At 45.8% G+C, this 14,696-nt stretch overlaps 3 protein-coding genes across 3 annotated transcripts, besides 1 other annotated feature; 1 reads left to right on the top strand and 2 right to left on the bottom strand.

Moving 5' to 3' along the window:
- Positions 1 to 131: 131 nt before the first annotated feature.
- Positions 132 to 726, bottom strand: TSTA_126850 (uncharacterized protein; the record flags this gene model as incomplete). Its single annotated transcript, XM_002482924.1, has 3 exons — positions 132 to 313; positions 335 to 579; positions 686 to 726. 3 exons carry the CDS (start codon positions 724 to 726, stop codon positions 132 to 134), a joined length of 468 nt encoding a protein of 155 aa, XP_002482969.1.
- Positions 727 to 3,386: 2,660 nt separating this feature from the next.
- Positions 3,387 to 8,980, top strand: TSTA_126840 (polyketide synthase, putative; the record flags this gene model as incomplete). The annotated part of the gene is made up of 4 exons (XM_002482923.1): positions 3,387 to 3,736; positions 3,794 to 5,195; positions 5,249 to 7,615; positions 7,670 to 8,980. The coding sequence occupies 4 exons, from the start codon at positions 3,387 to 3,389 to the stop codon at positions 8,978 to 8,980; spliced, it is 5,430 nt and encodes a 1,809-aa protein (XP_002482968.1).
- Positions 8,981 to 12,308: 3,328 nt separating this feature from the next.
- On the bottom strand, positions 12,309 to 13,784 carry TSTA_126830 (uncharacterized protein; the record flags this gene model as incomplete). Its single annotated transcript, XM_002482922.1, has 3 exons — positions 12,309 to 12,884; positions 12,960 to 13,475; positions 13,569 to 13,784. The coding sequence occupies 3 exons, from the start codon at positions 13,782 to 13,784 to the stop codon at positions 12,309 to 12,311; spliced, it is 1,308 nt and encodes a 435-aa protein (XP_002482967.1).
- Positions 13,785 to 14,325: 541 nt separating this feature from the next.
- Positions 14,326 to 14,418: a microsatellite.
- Between the last annotated feature and the right edge of the window lie 278 nt (positions 14,419 to 14,696).

The following is a 14,696-nucleotide window of genomic DNA, read 5'->3' as shown; positions in this document are numbered from 1 at the left end:
GTATTTATGCTAGCCACTATAAAGTCCTCATAGCTTGTGATATCTGTTTCTCTCTTTTAATAGGATGAGAACAGCTCGTCTATAAGATAATCTTGTATTTGAGGAGATTTCATTTTTCTAAGGTATATAAATTAGTGCGTTTCATGCGTTCTGCCTGTCCTGCCAGAAAACTTGAATTCAATGCTGATGTCCGCGCCTATTATTCTCACTCTCTCAATCATCATGTTTGCCATGATCTCTCCATGCTGTTTCCGAAAGTTAGGTAATATAGGGACTTCTGTTTTTAGATGGATTAGACTGAAGAGTTGTTTGCCTAGGATTTGAAACTACTAACCTATTTCAGAGGAATGAGGTTTGACGTAGAATGGCTTCCATATCTTAATGAAGGGATTGTCTGGCTGTGAAGACTGGTGTATCTTGATTGCGTTATCAAGCTTCTTCTTGCCGATATAGCACCAAGAGCACACTGGGTCGCTGACTATTTCGATGGTAAAGTTGGTTATTTTGCGTGTGGCAGGACGGAACATAAAGAGCTCGTGGTCACAAAACGAATTATTGCCTGGAACTGTCTCTGGAAGCCTGAGAAAAGACGTGTTAGGGCAATTTTGTGCACCTGCGTAAAAGACCAGAAATATGTAAAGGTCGACAGAAGATGCATGGGTCTTATTTTACATAAAACGTCTACTCAACCAAATCTATTGAGAGATCCGGAGCGATTAAATACATAATTGTCTATAGGCCGCGGAATATCCGTCACAACTTTTGATCTAAACTGAAATGATGCATGCCGCCACGATCTCTTAATTAGTAGATGCATATCTGACACGAAGATATACTTGGTCTATAGTAGTTACGTACTGAGTCATAGATGGCGAAGTTCGAACCGGGCATGGGATGGGTTAGGGTCCCTAAAGCTATATTATAACGAAATGGAACTTGCTCATAAGGAAGATTACGCTATGCGCAAAAAGCGCTCTTCATCTGCTGAGTATTTTATCAATCTTCGAATCTTTCGATCACTAAGGAATGAAAAACATGTCGACCCTGACAGAGACCTCTACAGCGCCCAAAGCGGAAACCGATGCAGGCTACTTCAGCCCCTGCGCATACGCAAACTTACGCCGAATTGGCACTGCTGATATCAACATCAAGCGTGCTTGGAGGGAATAATGGCACTCTAGCGGATGAAATGTGTATGAGTGATGATGGCTTGTCGACATATTATAATGAGCTGGCACAGACTTTCGAAGAAGGCATTGACGTCGCCTGTTTAGATTGGAATAATCTGTTCTCGGGGATCGACTCTTCTATGTTGTGGATTCAAGGAAACGATGAATGACTGGCGGGGAAGAAGTTACAGGAGTTGTGAGAAGAAAGGTCAGAAGTCAATAAAACATTCAATATAGAAAAATAGTTGACATGTAGCTAATTAGGGTGTACCTCTGTACAACTTTGACAACTCTTAGGTAAAATCTCGGTCTAAGCCTTGTGCAAGATGTAGTTAAGAAACGGGCATCAGAGAAATAAGGTCGAGAACCTCTTGTAAACTTGCATACTTCTATGTAACGGCCTCCTCATAACTCATTAGGCGCGTAAGGGAACATGGTCCATAGTGTTCAAATGATTGACCGTATTTGATTCAACTTTCGCCCCTTGTTTCTATATGATAACTATTTCTTACTTTAATAAGACATTGGGTCAGAGAAGAACACCGAAAGCTAACTTAGGAACCGATATCCTAAAAGATTTTTATAACAGACTTTTTGTGCTGTCACTCTGCAACGTTTTGTGGCTACTTCATCCTATTCAAAATATTATCAAACATCCATACTACGGCATAGAGATTGAGAGATCGCTCTGATAAGCAGCTAGGCAGTAACGGTAACTAGAGCTAGCAAACCTCCTGCTGCCCTGGTCTAGACTATTTCTGCTGTATTTATACTTGGAATCTCGATTAGACCTCAACGCATATTAGTCACTAACGTGATCATTGTTCCAGAAAAGCAGCCGATTGTCAGTGGCCTTTGTGTTTCTCGCAACTAGTCGTGTGGGGCTCCGGTCTTCCACCGAATTGCCCGAGACTCGCGTCCGACGCCTTTTTTTTATATCAAGCTCCCTTAGTCATACTGTTTTTCCTGGCGGAACAAATTATTTGGATTGTGAACTATTGGCTTAGTAGTCATTCAAGCCGAAACAAAACTGACATGCAATATGGATAGGATTAAACCACGTGGCTATAAAAGATATTATTCTGCTTCGGTACCTTCTCCTGATATGGTCGACAAGACCATGAACGGAGGTTCTAGAAGTGCTATGATCACAACTGTCAAAGTCCCAAGGATCAAAGAATCCGAGTACTTTTCATACCTCCAAAGTCTCAGCCAGGAGAATCAGATGACTATTTCACCAGCACGCATCTAGTAGTCAAGCTCAATAACAGCCATCTTGACATTGGCTTTCTACAGGTTTTGTACTATTGAAACATAAAAACAGGCCTCGGGGTTATCTCTAGACTATGCGTATCAAAAGGAAGAAATGATGGTGTCCAATGAGTAAGAGGGTGAAGAGGATACATATATACGTAGACTCGAATACGAAAGCAACGAGCCTTCAGGTGCCGAAATCCGTGATATGGAGCTAGATCAAATGAAGGAGTAGCCTGTGTTGTCAGAATCTAAGAGTAACTATGATGGTTATTAAAAGGATAGCTAATATCAAGAGAAAATGCTTAACCTAAAGGAAAAATACTTTTTCTGTGGGATGAGAAGCCGAGGAAACCAGACTTGCTATTACCTATCAGCTACCATACAACTTATCATAGCGGTGGGCTACAATCACCCATCGAGTTGCAGGAAATTATTGTTGCTGCAGACAACACCAGCTCAAAATCGTAAAGCGAAGATAGGATGCCGATGAATGGATACTTAATATCCAGATAATATGCCGACGTCGCATCTTGATGTCATACCCCTGTCTACCTACTTGGGATCCGTGTGATGGATCTAGACTTTGAATTTCATATACTGGAATAAGATTTGAGATATTGTGTCCTAGTCACTACGAAGAAATAAACTATTGCGGACTATCGGGTCATAATGTTCGGGATGATAGAGGCGCATTTCGGGGCGGGTAAATCGGGGTGAGATGATGATTCGAGGCAGGGTAATGCCGTTCAATTAATGGCCCCGGAGCGGTATTCCGTATATGGCTTATTAGTCATGACGCTCCGGCTGATGCTGTACTTAAAACTCATATGCACCACATATACACTACATACACACTAAGGCTCTAAAGGTCTCTCTCATCAACATCGACTTAGCACAATAGTGACTCGTGTTAGTCGAATTTCAAACCATTGCTCTTTCCATCACTAGTTATCTACCTTGATGCCCATCTATACCCCCACCACAAGTTCAGATCCCGACGTGGACTCGCACAAAATGAAGCTCGTCTATTTCAGCAACGAGTTTCCAAGGGAAGACTTGCAGGATGTGTTCCGCCGCCTACACAACCACAGCAGGGACAAGCATCACCCAATCTTAGCTCAATTTATATACGAAGTCACTTGGGCCATCAAGGAAGAAATTCGGCAGCTTCCAACGGAGCTCAAGCAGCTGATTCCACCATTTGAGTCTGTCTTCAGCTGGGCAGAAAATACGGAGCTTCGAGAAGGCTTGATCTGCGGCGCCGTAGATGGAGTCCTGCTTGTTGTCGTTCAACTGGCTACTTACATTGGGTAAGTGGTCCGAGAGGTTTATAGGTTGAGATATTAATTGCTGACTTATGTTATCAGATATGCAGAGAACAGTCCTGACGAATTAACGGACTTTGCAAACACGAGCCTTGCTGGTCTTGGAATTGGACTTCTAGCATCAACTGCTGTGTCGTTGTCCTCCACGTTGGCCGACTTGCCACTCGCGGGTGCAGATGCTGTGCGTTTGGCCTTTCGCCTAGGCATCCATGTCCTGGGCATGTCGGAAAACTTGGAGGCACGCGATCTGTCAGAGACTCCAGATACATGGGCATATGTTGTTCATAATGTCGATTCAGACGCCACCCAGAAGGAGCTCGATACGATACACTCCCGAGAGGGAGTTCCCAATACTGGAAAGATATTCATTAGTGCCGTTAGCCGAACTTCTGTCACAGTGAGTGGACCACCGGCTAGGTTAAAATCACTGTTCAATAAGTCAGACTTTTTCCGCGAGTCAAAATTCATTCCACTTCCAGTCTATGGTGGTCTCTGTCATGCACCACATATCTACGGTATTCAAGATACGCAAAGTATCGTCCGTCGCAGCTCGTTGAACACGGTCAACAGAAAGGCTTGGCCAACGACACCAATCTACTCTACTAGCACCGGCCTAGAGTACCCCGCTAAGACTGCTGCTAAGCTGCTAGAAGGTGTAGTTTCGGAGCTTCTTACTCAAGCAATATACTGGGACCGGGTCATATCAGGGGTCGTCGAAAAAGTTGAAACTGCTGTTGCCACGGAAGCGGTGTTGTATAGCTTCGGTAACTCTATTCCTCTCAACGACTTAAACTCGGCTTTGAAAAGTAGTATCACGCATCCAGAAATCACGCACAATAATCTCATGACATGGGTCGCACAAATCCCACCAAGAGGAAGTACACCACGCGGCACCGCACAGTCCAAGCTCGCTATTGTCGGTATGTCCTGCAGACTCCCTGGAGGCGCGACAAACACCGAGAAGTTCTGGGAGATTCTAGAGAAAGGCTTGGACGTTTCGAGGCGAATCCCAGCTGATCGTTTCGATATTGATGCGCACTACGACCCAACGGGCAAGGAACTTAACAAGACTATGACGCAATATGGCTGTTTCATTGATGAGCCTGGCTTGTTTGATGCGCCCTTTTTCAATATGTCCCCGCGAGAATCCCAGATCGTCGACCCTCAGATGCGTTTAGCTCTTGTTACCGCGTACGAGGCGCTTGAACGTGCTGGCTATGTCGGTAACCGTACGGCGGCTACACAGTTGCAGCGCATAGGTACATTCTACGGCCAAGCCGCTGATGACTACCGCGAGGTTAATCAAGGCCAAGAGGTCAGCACCTACTATATTCCAGGTGGTTGCCGAGCCTTTGGTCCTGGCCGTATCAACTATTTTTTTAAGTTTGCTGGTCCCAGCTACAGCATTGATACAGCATGTTCATCCGGACTTGCCGCGATTGAGGTACATTCTGTGGTTCTGATCTTTACATCATATACACTAACCAATTATATTAGGTCGCATGCCAGGCCCTTTGGAACGGCGAAGTCGATACCGCCGTCACAGGAGGTGTCAACGTATTGACCAATCCAGACGGCTTCGCCGGACTGTGCAACGGCCACTTCCTCACCAAAGGACACAACGCGTGTAAGACATGGGATAGCACTGCCGACGGGTACTGCCGAGCTGATGGCGTTGGCTCTATTGTCATTAAAAGGCTGGAAGACGCCGAAGCAGATAATGATAGTATCTTAGGAGTCATTCTTGGTGTTGGCACGAACCATTCTGCAGAGGCGATTTCCATTACTCATCCGCATGCTGGCCACCAGGCATATCTGTCACGTCAGGTACTTAGACAGGCCGGCGTGGATCCTTTAGATGTGTCGTACGTCGAGCTCCACGGTACCGGCACTCAAGCTGGTGACCATGAAGAGATGCAGGGTATCTTGGATGTTTATGCTCCTCTCACTAGGCGTCGTAGTAAAGGCCAGCCCTTACATATTGGCGCTGTAAAAGCAAACGTCGGTCATGGTGAATCTGTTGCAGGGACAACGGCATTGATAAAGGTACTGCTAATGCTGCAAAAAAACGCCATCCCGCGGCATATCGGTATCAAGACGGAAATAAATCCAAATTTTCCCCGAGACTTCAATAAACGCAACCTCCACATTCCAATGGAAATGACCTCTTGGCCGCAGGTGCCTGGGAAAAAGCGCCTTGCAGCAGTCAACAATTTTGGTGCCGCCGGCGGGAACACAACCATGGTCCTGGAAGAGCCACCTATTCGCGAGATCACCGAAACAGACCCACGTAAAGTTCATATCATCGCTACCTCGGCCAAGGTTAAAACATCTTTGGCTGGAAATATTAAGCGCTTGATAGCCCATCTTGATAACCACCCAGACATTAATTTAGCTGAACTTTCATACACGACAACTGCCCGACGCTATCATCACACGCATCGCGTGGCAATTGCTACCACTGATGTCGATCACTTGAAAAAGCAGCTGAAGTCTCGCTTGGAAAAAATCGATTCGATTAAACCCGTTGGAAAATCCGGAATGCCACCAGTCGCATTCAGCTTCACAGGTCAAGGTGCCTCTTACAAGTCGATGAATTTAGAATTATACCGCGATGTACCTACTTTCCGAGAGCATATCCAGTACCTCGACTCTCTCGCCCAAGGCCAAGGCTTTTCGTCATTCATTCCTGCTCTTGATGGATCATATCCTCAAGATCATGCTCATTCTGCCGTCATTACTCAGCTTGCCTTGGTCTGTACTGAAATTGCTCTAGCTAAATATTGGTCTTCTCTCGGAGTCAAGCCGGACGTCGTCATAGGCCATAGCCTAGGGGAGTACGCAGCAATGCACATAGCCGGCGTGGTTTCTGCTAGTGACACCATATTCATGGTTGGACGTCGGGCTCAAATGCTGGAGCAGAAGTGCAAGATTGGCAGCCATAGCATGATGGCTGTTCGAGCTTCTCTCACTCAGATAGCTGAAAGCTCAGAAGACAAGCCCTTCACAGTTGCTTGTATTAATGGACCTTCAGATACAGTGCTTAGCGGGACCAAGGAACAAGTGGACGACATCTCAGTCTCACTTGAAGCGGCCGGGTACCGTTGTATCAAGTTGGATGTCGCTTTTGCTTTCCACTCAGAACAAATGGATCCTATTTTAGATGACTTTGAAGCTATTACAACAACAGGAGTTCTCTTTCAAGAGTTAAAAATGCCTGTTATCTCACCCCTGCTCGGCAAAGTCATCTTTGACAGCAAGACGTTGAATGCAAACTATGTGCGGCGAGCCACTAGACAGACCGTGGACTACCTCTCTGCGATAGAGAATGCTCGTAAAGTCTCTACCATTAGTGACGAGACTATCTGGATCGAAATTGGACCCCATCCTGTCTGTACTGGTTTCATCAAATCCACCATTCCGTCCACACAGCTCGCCATACCATCAATCCGTCGCGGTGAAGACAACTGGAAGACTATGGCTGAGAGCATGGCTGCTCTGCATCTTGCTGGTGTTGAAGTTGGTTGGAATGAGTTCCATCGTCCTTTCGAACGTAGGCTCCGCCTCTTAGATCTGCCGACATATGCCTGGAATGACAAGAATTATTGGTTGCAGTACAATGGCAACTGGTGTTTGACAAAGGGCAATACTTTCTATGACAACGAGAAGGGAGCTGATGCAGCCAAGACCTTACCAAAGGCTTTACCAGCAAGCGAGATTCAGACTACAACGGTACAGCAGATAATAGAAGAGAACTTTAATGGCTCTGCTGGTACAGTGATCATGCAATCGGATCTGATGCAGGCAGATCTACTAGCTGCCGCTCATGGGCACAGCATGAATAAATGCGGCGTTGTTACATCTGTAAGCCGGCGTTGTAAAAGAATCTTCAGTCACACCTTGCTAATTATCATCTAGTCCATCCACGCGGATATCGCATACACCCTTGGTAACTATCTGCATCGCAAGTTGAATCCTAAGGCCAAGAACGTCAACATGAGTATTTCCAATTTAGTCGTTACGAAGGGTCTTGTTGCTCAGACAAACAAAAAAAAACCTCAGCTATTCCGTGTGACCGCTGCCACTGCCAATATAGCCTCAGGTATAGTCGACTTAACTTGGCAAAATGTGGACAATGATGGCAACGTTTACCAGCCATTCGCTACCGCCAACATTTATTACGGCGATGCAACTGAGTGGCTCTCTTCTTGGGCGCCTGTTGCGCATCTAGTCCTTGGCCGTATTGACGCGCTCGAGCAATTGGCGACGCAAGGCAAAGCTAGCCGCTTTTCGCGCAATATGGCATACACGCTTTTTGCCAGCAATTTAGTCACCTACGCCGAAAAGTACCGCGGCATGCAGTCTGTAGTCATACATGATCTAGAGGGATTTGCCAATGTACAGCTGACTACCAAGGAAAGTGGTGTGTGGACCGTTCCTCCATACTTTATTGATAGCCTTGCACACTTGGCTGGCTTCATAATGAACTGCTCCGATGCCATGGACACACAAAACAATTACTGCGTCACTCCGGGTTGGAATTCCATGCGGTTCGCAAAGCATCTAGTCCCCGGGGCAAAGTATCTTTCGTATGTCAAGATGATCCCGACAGCTGAAGACCCCACAATCTACTTTGGTGATGTGTATATCTTGCAAGACGATGCCATCATAGGTGTCGTTAATGGAATACAGTTTCGTCGTTACCCTCGCATTCTGCTCGACCGATTCTTCTCGCCACCAGATAAGATTACTGTTAGTGAGAGCAACCCAAAACCCACCCCTTCTCGCACTGCAGTTCCCGTGTCAGCATCACCAAAGTCCGCCATACCAGCACCAAAGCCGACAGTCGCTCAGCCTGATCTAGACACTGGAAACGATGATGGAAAGAGCAAGCCTTCTCCCAGCAATACTCCCACTCCTATGCCAGCTCCGACCGAGAATTTAACACCCACGGTCACGGATACCGCCGGTCCATCCATTGAGACCACCGCTGCGTCTGGCAGTGTCACTGCTAAGGCGATTATGCTCATTGCGAACGAAGCTGGTCTCGATCTTTCCGACATGGAGGATGACGCCAGCTTCGCTGCGCTCGGTATTGACAGTTTGATGTCGCTGGTCATAGCGGAGAAGTTCAAAACTGAGCTGGATATCAAGGTCAGTGGCAGCCTTTTCTTGGACTATGAGACGATTGGAGATTTGCGGGAGTGGCTGGATGAATACTACAACTAGTCGGGATTCCTGGCGAGAGCTCGATAAATGGCGGGGATCATACGTGGTACCTAAGCTCTGAGCATCACTGGGCCTAGGAACGTTGTATAATTGGATGCGAAATCAGTGAACCTTCATGACTTTTCCAGCATTCGCAATCTATGATTGACCTATCCCAAAGAGCCAGCTCCCGTAGAATATCCGGATCTTCACGGCCTATGATTAATTTCAACTAATATAAGGAATTTGCATAATTCGTTTCAGGGCATAGGAGGGGTACTACCGGATTCCTCTTGGGGGCCAACACTAGGATTGAGCAAACCGACGGTGGTGGAATGTTGGTGGCGTTTTGTATCAATACCGCTAGAGTAAGTGGCAAGACGGTTGACAGCCATTGCAGCATTTAGAATGACAGCCCGCATTCAAATAAGAGCATCAACTCAAAGTGGTGGACCATTCACTCCTGTAAGGAAGGTGGGTAGAAGTATATATGTCGTGCCGCCCCCATACATTCGTAAGCATGCATTATGTTAAGAAAATCACGTGATTGGTCACGTGCAACACTAATGTAAACAACACCTTAGGCCTCATCCCCCGTATTAAATAGATACAGTAGTTGATGGAATCAATCAACGAGATGGATTCTATTGCTTCAAGAACATGACGTATAACGAATCTCTATGCTTCCTGCGCCCCCATTCCTCTGAGTTCACAACACATTGCATGACTAGTCTAGGATTCTGCATAATGTCGGTAAATCATTTGTGTAACAACCGACATGCCTGTCAAACCTCCTAGGGGTTAGGGTTAGAATAAAGAGTGGCAAAAGTGTGAATACTTCAGCTAGTCATGGTCAAGGTTCAGCTGGCTATGGTCAATGTTCGGCTGGCCATGGTTAATAATGTGTTTTAATAGTGAATCCATGAAAAACGTGCTTCCACCACACAACGTCTGCACCGGCAGGGATATTGTATTGATGTGTCCAGACGCAGCCTTGCTTAGGTCAAAATCTGAACCATGTTGTTGCAGTGTTATCCATGGAGTTAAGAAAGTGCAAGTCAACCCGGCCAGCTCCATCAATTTCAGGGAATCTCATATGAATTTGCGCATTTGTACCCTCGGTCAGAGGATCTTGGTAGTCTAACGTCTAAGCAGTATCACTTGCCGAGATGGGTCCCATGTCATACTATATTGACCACTCAGCAAAAAGAAAAGTAACTAACTAGGTTGGTGTGCAGATCATTACTAAAAGATTATTAGTTTTAGGGCTATTATTCGGACCCCAAAATACTATGCGGCGCTCCATGACTCGATGGGTAGTTTCTGATCATTCAAAAATCATTCGGTAGCACTGAGGATGAATAGTCGATGTGACTGATTTAGGGACTGTCCAAGTTGGTCTCGGAGTATGTTACAGTGGAAGACACACGTTTCTTCGTCTGAGTAATCTCTCAATAACATCATCGCAACGGTCACTTGTGTCATTATGGCTAGTTTGAGGGGTTAAGTATAATTACTATGCGGTGCAGCCTACTTTCTTCCTCAAAATGTGGGACCGATAAGGAGTATATCTTATACTCCGTAGAGAACAAAACGGGACAGCCAAATAGGCGTGCAATATGCACTCGTGTGGGCTTGTACGCTACTTCAGGGATAGCTGTAAAATAAGCTGTCAATATGTTTCGCGAAAAAAAAGAATGAGTAAATCAAGCAAAGTGAGGACATGCCAGCAATATTGCGTTCAGACTTGCAGCACAGATGAGGGGGATCACGAGCTAGATCGATGCCGACTGCATCAAGTAGACCAATCTCGCGAGGATTCTTATCAATGTAACATACGACCAATCCAAATAAGTGATATTCACTATCTAGGGTGCTAGTGTTGACGAGAAACTGAGTATTAAGAGGGAAACTATCTATCGAGGGGAAACAGTCCGTATTTAGACCTCCATCCATATTCACTCATTGACGGTAGTGTCCGCCCCATACAAGCCTCTATTGCCCCGTCGGCATCTCAATAGGAAATCAGTGCGTATCAATAACAAATGCCAATGCCGGTCGATATCACAATTATTGATGGAAACCTTTATTCAAAGGATTCCCAATCAATGGAATAATTGAGATAGTCTGGATTAGGGGTCTGGTTGCCTAACGGCAAGCCACCTGATGCTTCCGAAGAGTTGACTACTGGACTGATCCCCTGGTCTCAACTATTTACAAGAGATCGTAGGTTCGTCCTACAGGCCTGTCCGTGCCTGGAGCATAAAAAAGCTTGCCGCAGAGGAGGAGGGGTTCACATCGTGTATAGCATGTGTCACTCTCACTGAGAGTCTGACTGATATTCTCTCAGAGATGCAGATAAAGAAGTCACTTCCAAGAATATTCTTGCATGAGTACGTAAAGTGGCAAGAACAGGGGTCGGAAACGACATTTCAAGTATCGCCGTACAACTCGACCCTGGTCTCGCATATATCTATTGCCACCACGCTGAGTAAGTTGGCTGGAATTCCTTTTGCTGTATGCATATGGCTAATGCAGCCTAGCATGCCCATTTATTCCTTGTACTCCCTGCATAGAAACAAAATTTACGTATTTAGGTACCTCATTGATCCTCGAGTGTCAAGAACGATGAACGAACCATGGAGATCGCACGTGATGATATCTCACTTACTGATGACTATGCTACCAGACGATAAGTCCAAAGGATTCTGATATTGAGTAGAATGGAGTTGTTTGAGGTTGTTAATTCGGATCGGTGGTATAGGCGTCTTTCGCATCAAGGTTAAATAAAGGAAATTTAGTCACCCAATCGTGTTTCGCCATTTGGCGCCAGGGCCCGTCAAGTCTACGGATAGGAGGCAACCCCATCAAGTAGCTGGTCACAAACCCACATGCAAATCGAGACGAAGGGAGAAAAGGAGTTATACTAACTAATGTAATTTACTATATCATCAATCATACTGGGTCGTGACTAACTTGACGTTTCTTACTGTCGGAACGTGAATATCAAACCTAGCGCGTTTCGGCACTGGATATCAGTTAGTCTAACGCGGCACGTGCGTGCCGCGTATATATGTAGTTAGCCACTCCCCGTCCCCCTTACTCTTGGGGGGCAGTCATCAATATCAGGAATTCCATACCATATTGATCAGGCTCGTCAGCTTGTCGGAATAGCTGTTCTACGTGACTAGTGCTAGCGACCTAGACGTAGATAAACCGACACTTACCTGTGGACCTAGTTTACTATAAATGGATTACTTACAAGCCTCGTAGGAATGCACAGTACAGGTTTCCTATCAACAGTTAGATACAATGATATAAAATTTCAACTATGACCCTGCAGGTCTGCTTATCGATCTGCATACGCCTGATACTTCACCTCCAAGCCAACTATACCGTATCTCCCCGCCGAAATTACTTTATTTACCAGAACTAATCTTCCCTCACTATCGCTCATTTTATGCAGCAAATCAATTATCTCTGTAAGCCTCATTTCCCGCTCATTCGCCAGCTGTAATAGAGAGAAGTCTCTTATCCCGGCCAAAGACACGCTTTTGCCGCTCTCTGCACCGCAATCTGAGAGCGAAGGTACGACCAACACCATTGTAGCTGATCGATTCGTCCGTAGCGTATTCAAATGCGCCATCATTTCTGCACGAATCTGCATCGCTAGCGGGGAAGGCGGCATCCCGGGGTCCGGCAGGGGCAAATTAATTATATAGACCGCGGCGTCTTGGATAGGTTGCGGGGAGCCGGGGACACGGTCAAGTATGGTAATGCGTGGGGGCCGCATTCTATCGACATTTGACGCGGTGACCCGATTTTTGCCGGATGTTGAGCACGTTGGCCTTAACTGGACGGTGATATGGAGCATCGGATACAGCTTGGCGAGTATTGTCGCTCGCTCAGTGGATCGCGCTCCGACCTGCATAAACGACAGGGACAAAATGAGCAACTAGTAGCTAGTAGCTACGTAGTAGCTGATAAAAGAATGTCTTACCTCGACAATTAACGCCTTCTCCATGCGGAAGGGTTCAAGACAGGTTAGTATATCTGTGGCTGTATCGCAGAAATATCCCATTCCGTGTCGAAGATAAGCATGCCACCGACGCTGAAGCAAGGGTAACTGAGTCTTGTCTATAGATGAAAAGGTGGTACTAATCGCTGATTCATGATTGCACAGGCTGTTTCTCGCGTGCTCGTGATATTCGGAATCGTGCTGGGCCGTTGCCATGCCCAGGGCAGCTGGAGCCAGTGTATTAGCTAGAAACATCATAGCGTCCACGTAAGATTGTTTGGAGGCAAATGATGCTGACAACGCGCTGTGAGCTACGTAACCTGGCTGAGGCTCCTTCAGAAAACCCATGGGGGTCACCATTCGTATGATGCGACACAGTTGACTTTCGGAAACGTTTATGAGATCCGATATATCTTTCATCAAAGCGCTGCCGTCCTGAGGGATGTAGGCTAGAACATGGAATTCTCCCATCCATCGCATGCAAGCGAGGATTTGAGTCTATACACCCGCAATGTAAGTCAGCGGGTCTCAACCGCTTATTTGCTTGAGCAACAGGACTAGGGGGAGGAGAGGAAAAAAGTCTGTGAATACCTGGGTGGTCATCTGATGTATAAAATCAGACGGCCCGGACAAGATGACCTGGATTTTGGCAATAGTTGCCAGAGCTGATTCTCGTGCACTATCTGACAATTCTAATTCCTCCGGAGGCGATAATGTACTTCTATCATCCTGGCGGTGTGTTGAGAAGTGGTTGAGGGATGTCAAAAGCTCTCTTGCATGGACTTCAAGTTGCAATAAATCTGTCATGATGTGGGCGGTCCGGTTTCTAAATAATTTATCATATCGCCGTCACATTTAGAAGAACGAAAAATAAATCTGAGGCCTAGAAACTTTTAATAATGGGAGGATTCGAGGATTCGGTTTCCCCTTTATAATTTTCACTCGAGGCGAATAACTCTTCGAAAATTTGTATGGAATGAATCCAATTGACAGGATTACTTTACGGCTGTCCCGGATATGGACCCCATGTTCTACCGCAAAACCTGACTGATCGACTGACCAACTGGCAGTGTAATTACCACTTACAGTGGGATGAAATATGTGTTGGCATCTCCCCGTATACGAAACACCCACACCATCATCATTCTGTTGACAGAAAAGCGTACATGATGCGTCACATATAAATCTTTGTAAAATATAGGCAAATATAGGGCCTTTACGAGGTTTCCCCTGTCTAGTTTTTTACTATATTAGGGGGGCAGTGAGCTTTTAGGAAGCTGTCGGATATGGGGGGCCAACACATATTTCGTGGTACTTGTACCTATAAAGAACTAACATGAGAGTAATATAACCAACTAACCGGCTAACTTACTGCCTAATTTCTCACCATATTGTAATTAACAGCTACATAAATTACCAACTCACGAAGTGACTAACTAACATTAGTCTTACAAATAATCTCGTAGAATGCTTGGTGCATTCTAGGCGAAGGAAGGTCCCCGGTTTTCGTGCTGGTTTCTCAAGGTCCAAACCTTTTTTTGGTTGTTTCTGCACATAAACCTCTTCCCGTCCACGAGTCTGTTGTTATATACCAGGTTACATGTGGTCCATGGCTTCCCTACCCTCTACACCTGTATCACCAGCTCATGAAAGAAATTTATCTGAAAGTCATAAGCTACGAATTAGTTGTAGCAATTGCGCTGCGTCCAAGATAAAGTG

This window comes from Talaromyces stipitatus, genomic scaffold (assembly GCF_000003125.1).
Source record: "Talaromyces stipitatus ATCC 10500 scf_1105507295555 genomic scaffold, whole genome shotgun sequence".
In the NCBI taxonomy this organism is placed as follows: Eukaryota; Fungi; Ascomycota; class Eurotiomycetes; order Eurotiales; family Trichocomaceae; genus Talaromyces; species Talaromyces stipitatus.
The sequence above is the reverse complement of the archived record's forward strand: the minus strand, read 5'-3'. Positions and strand labels throughout refer to the sequence as shown.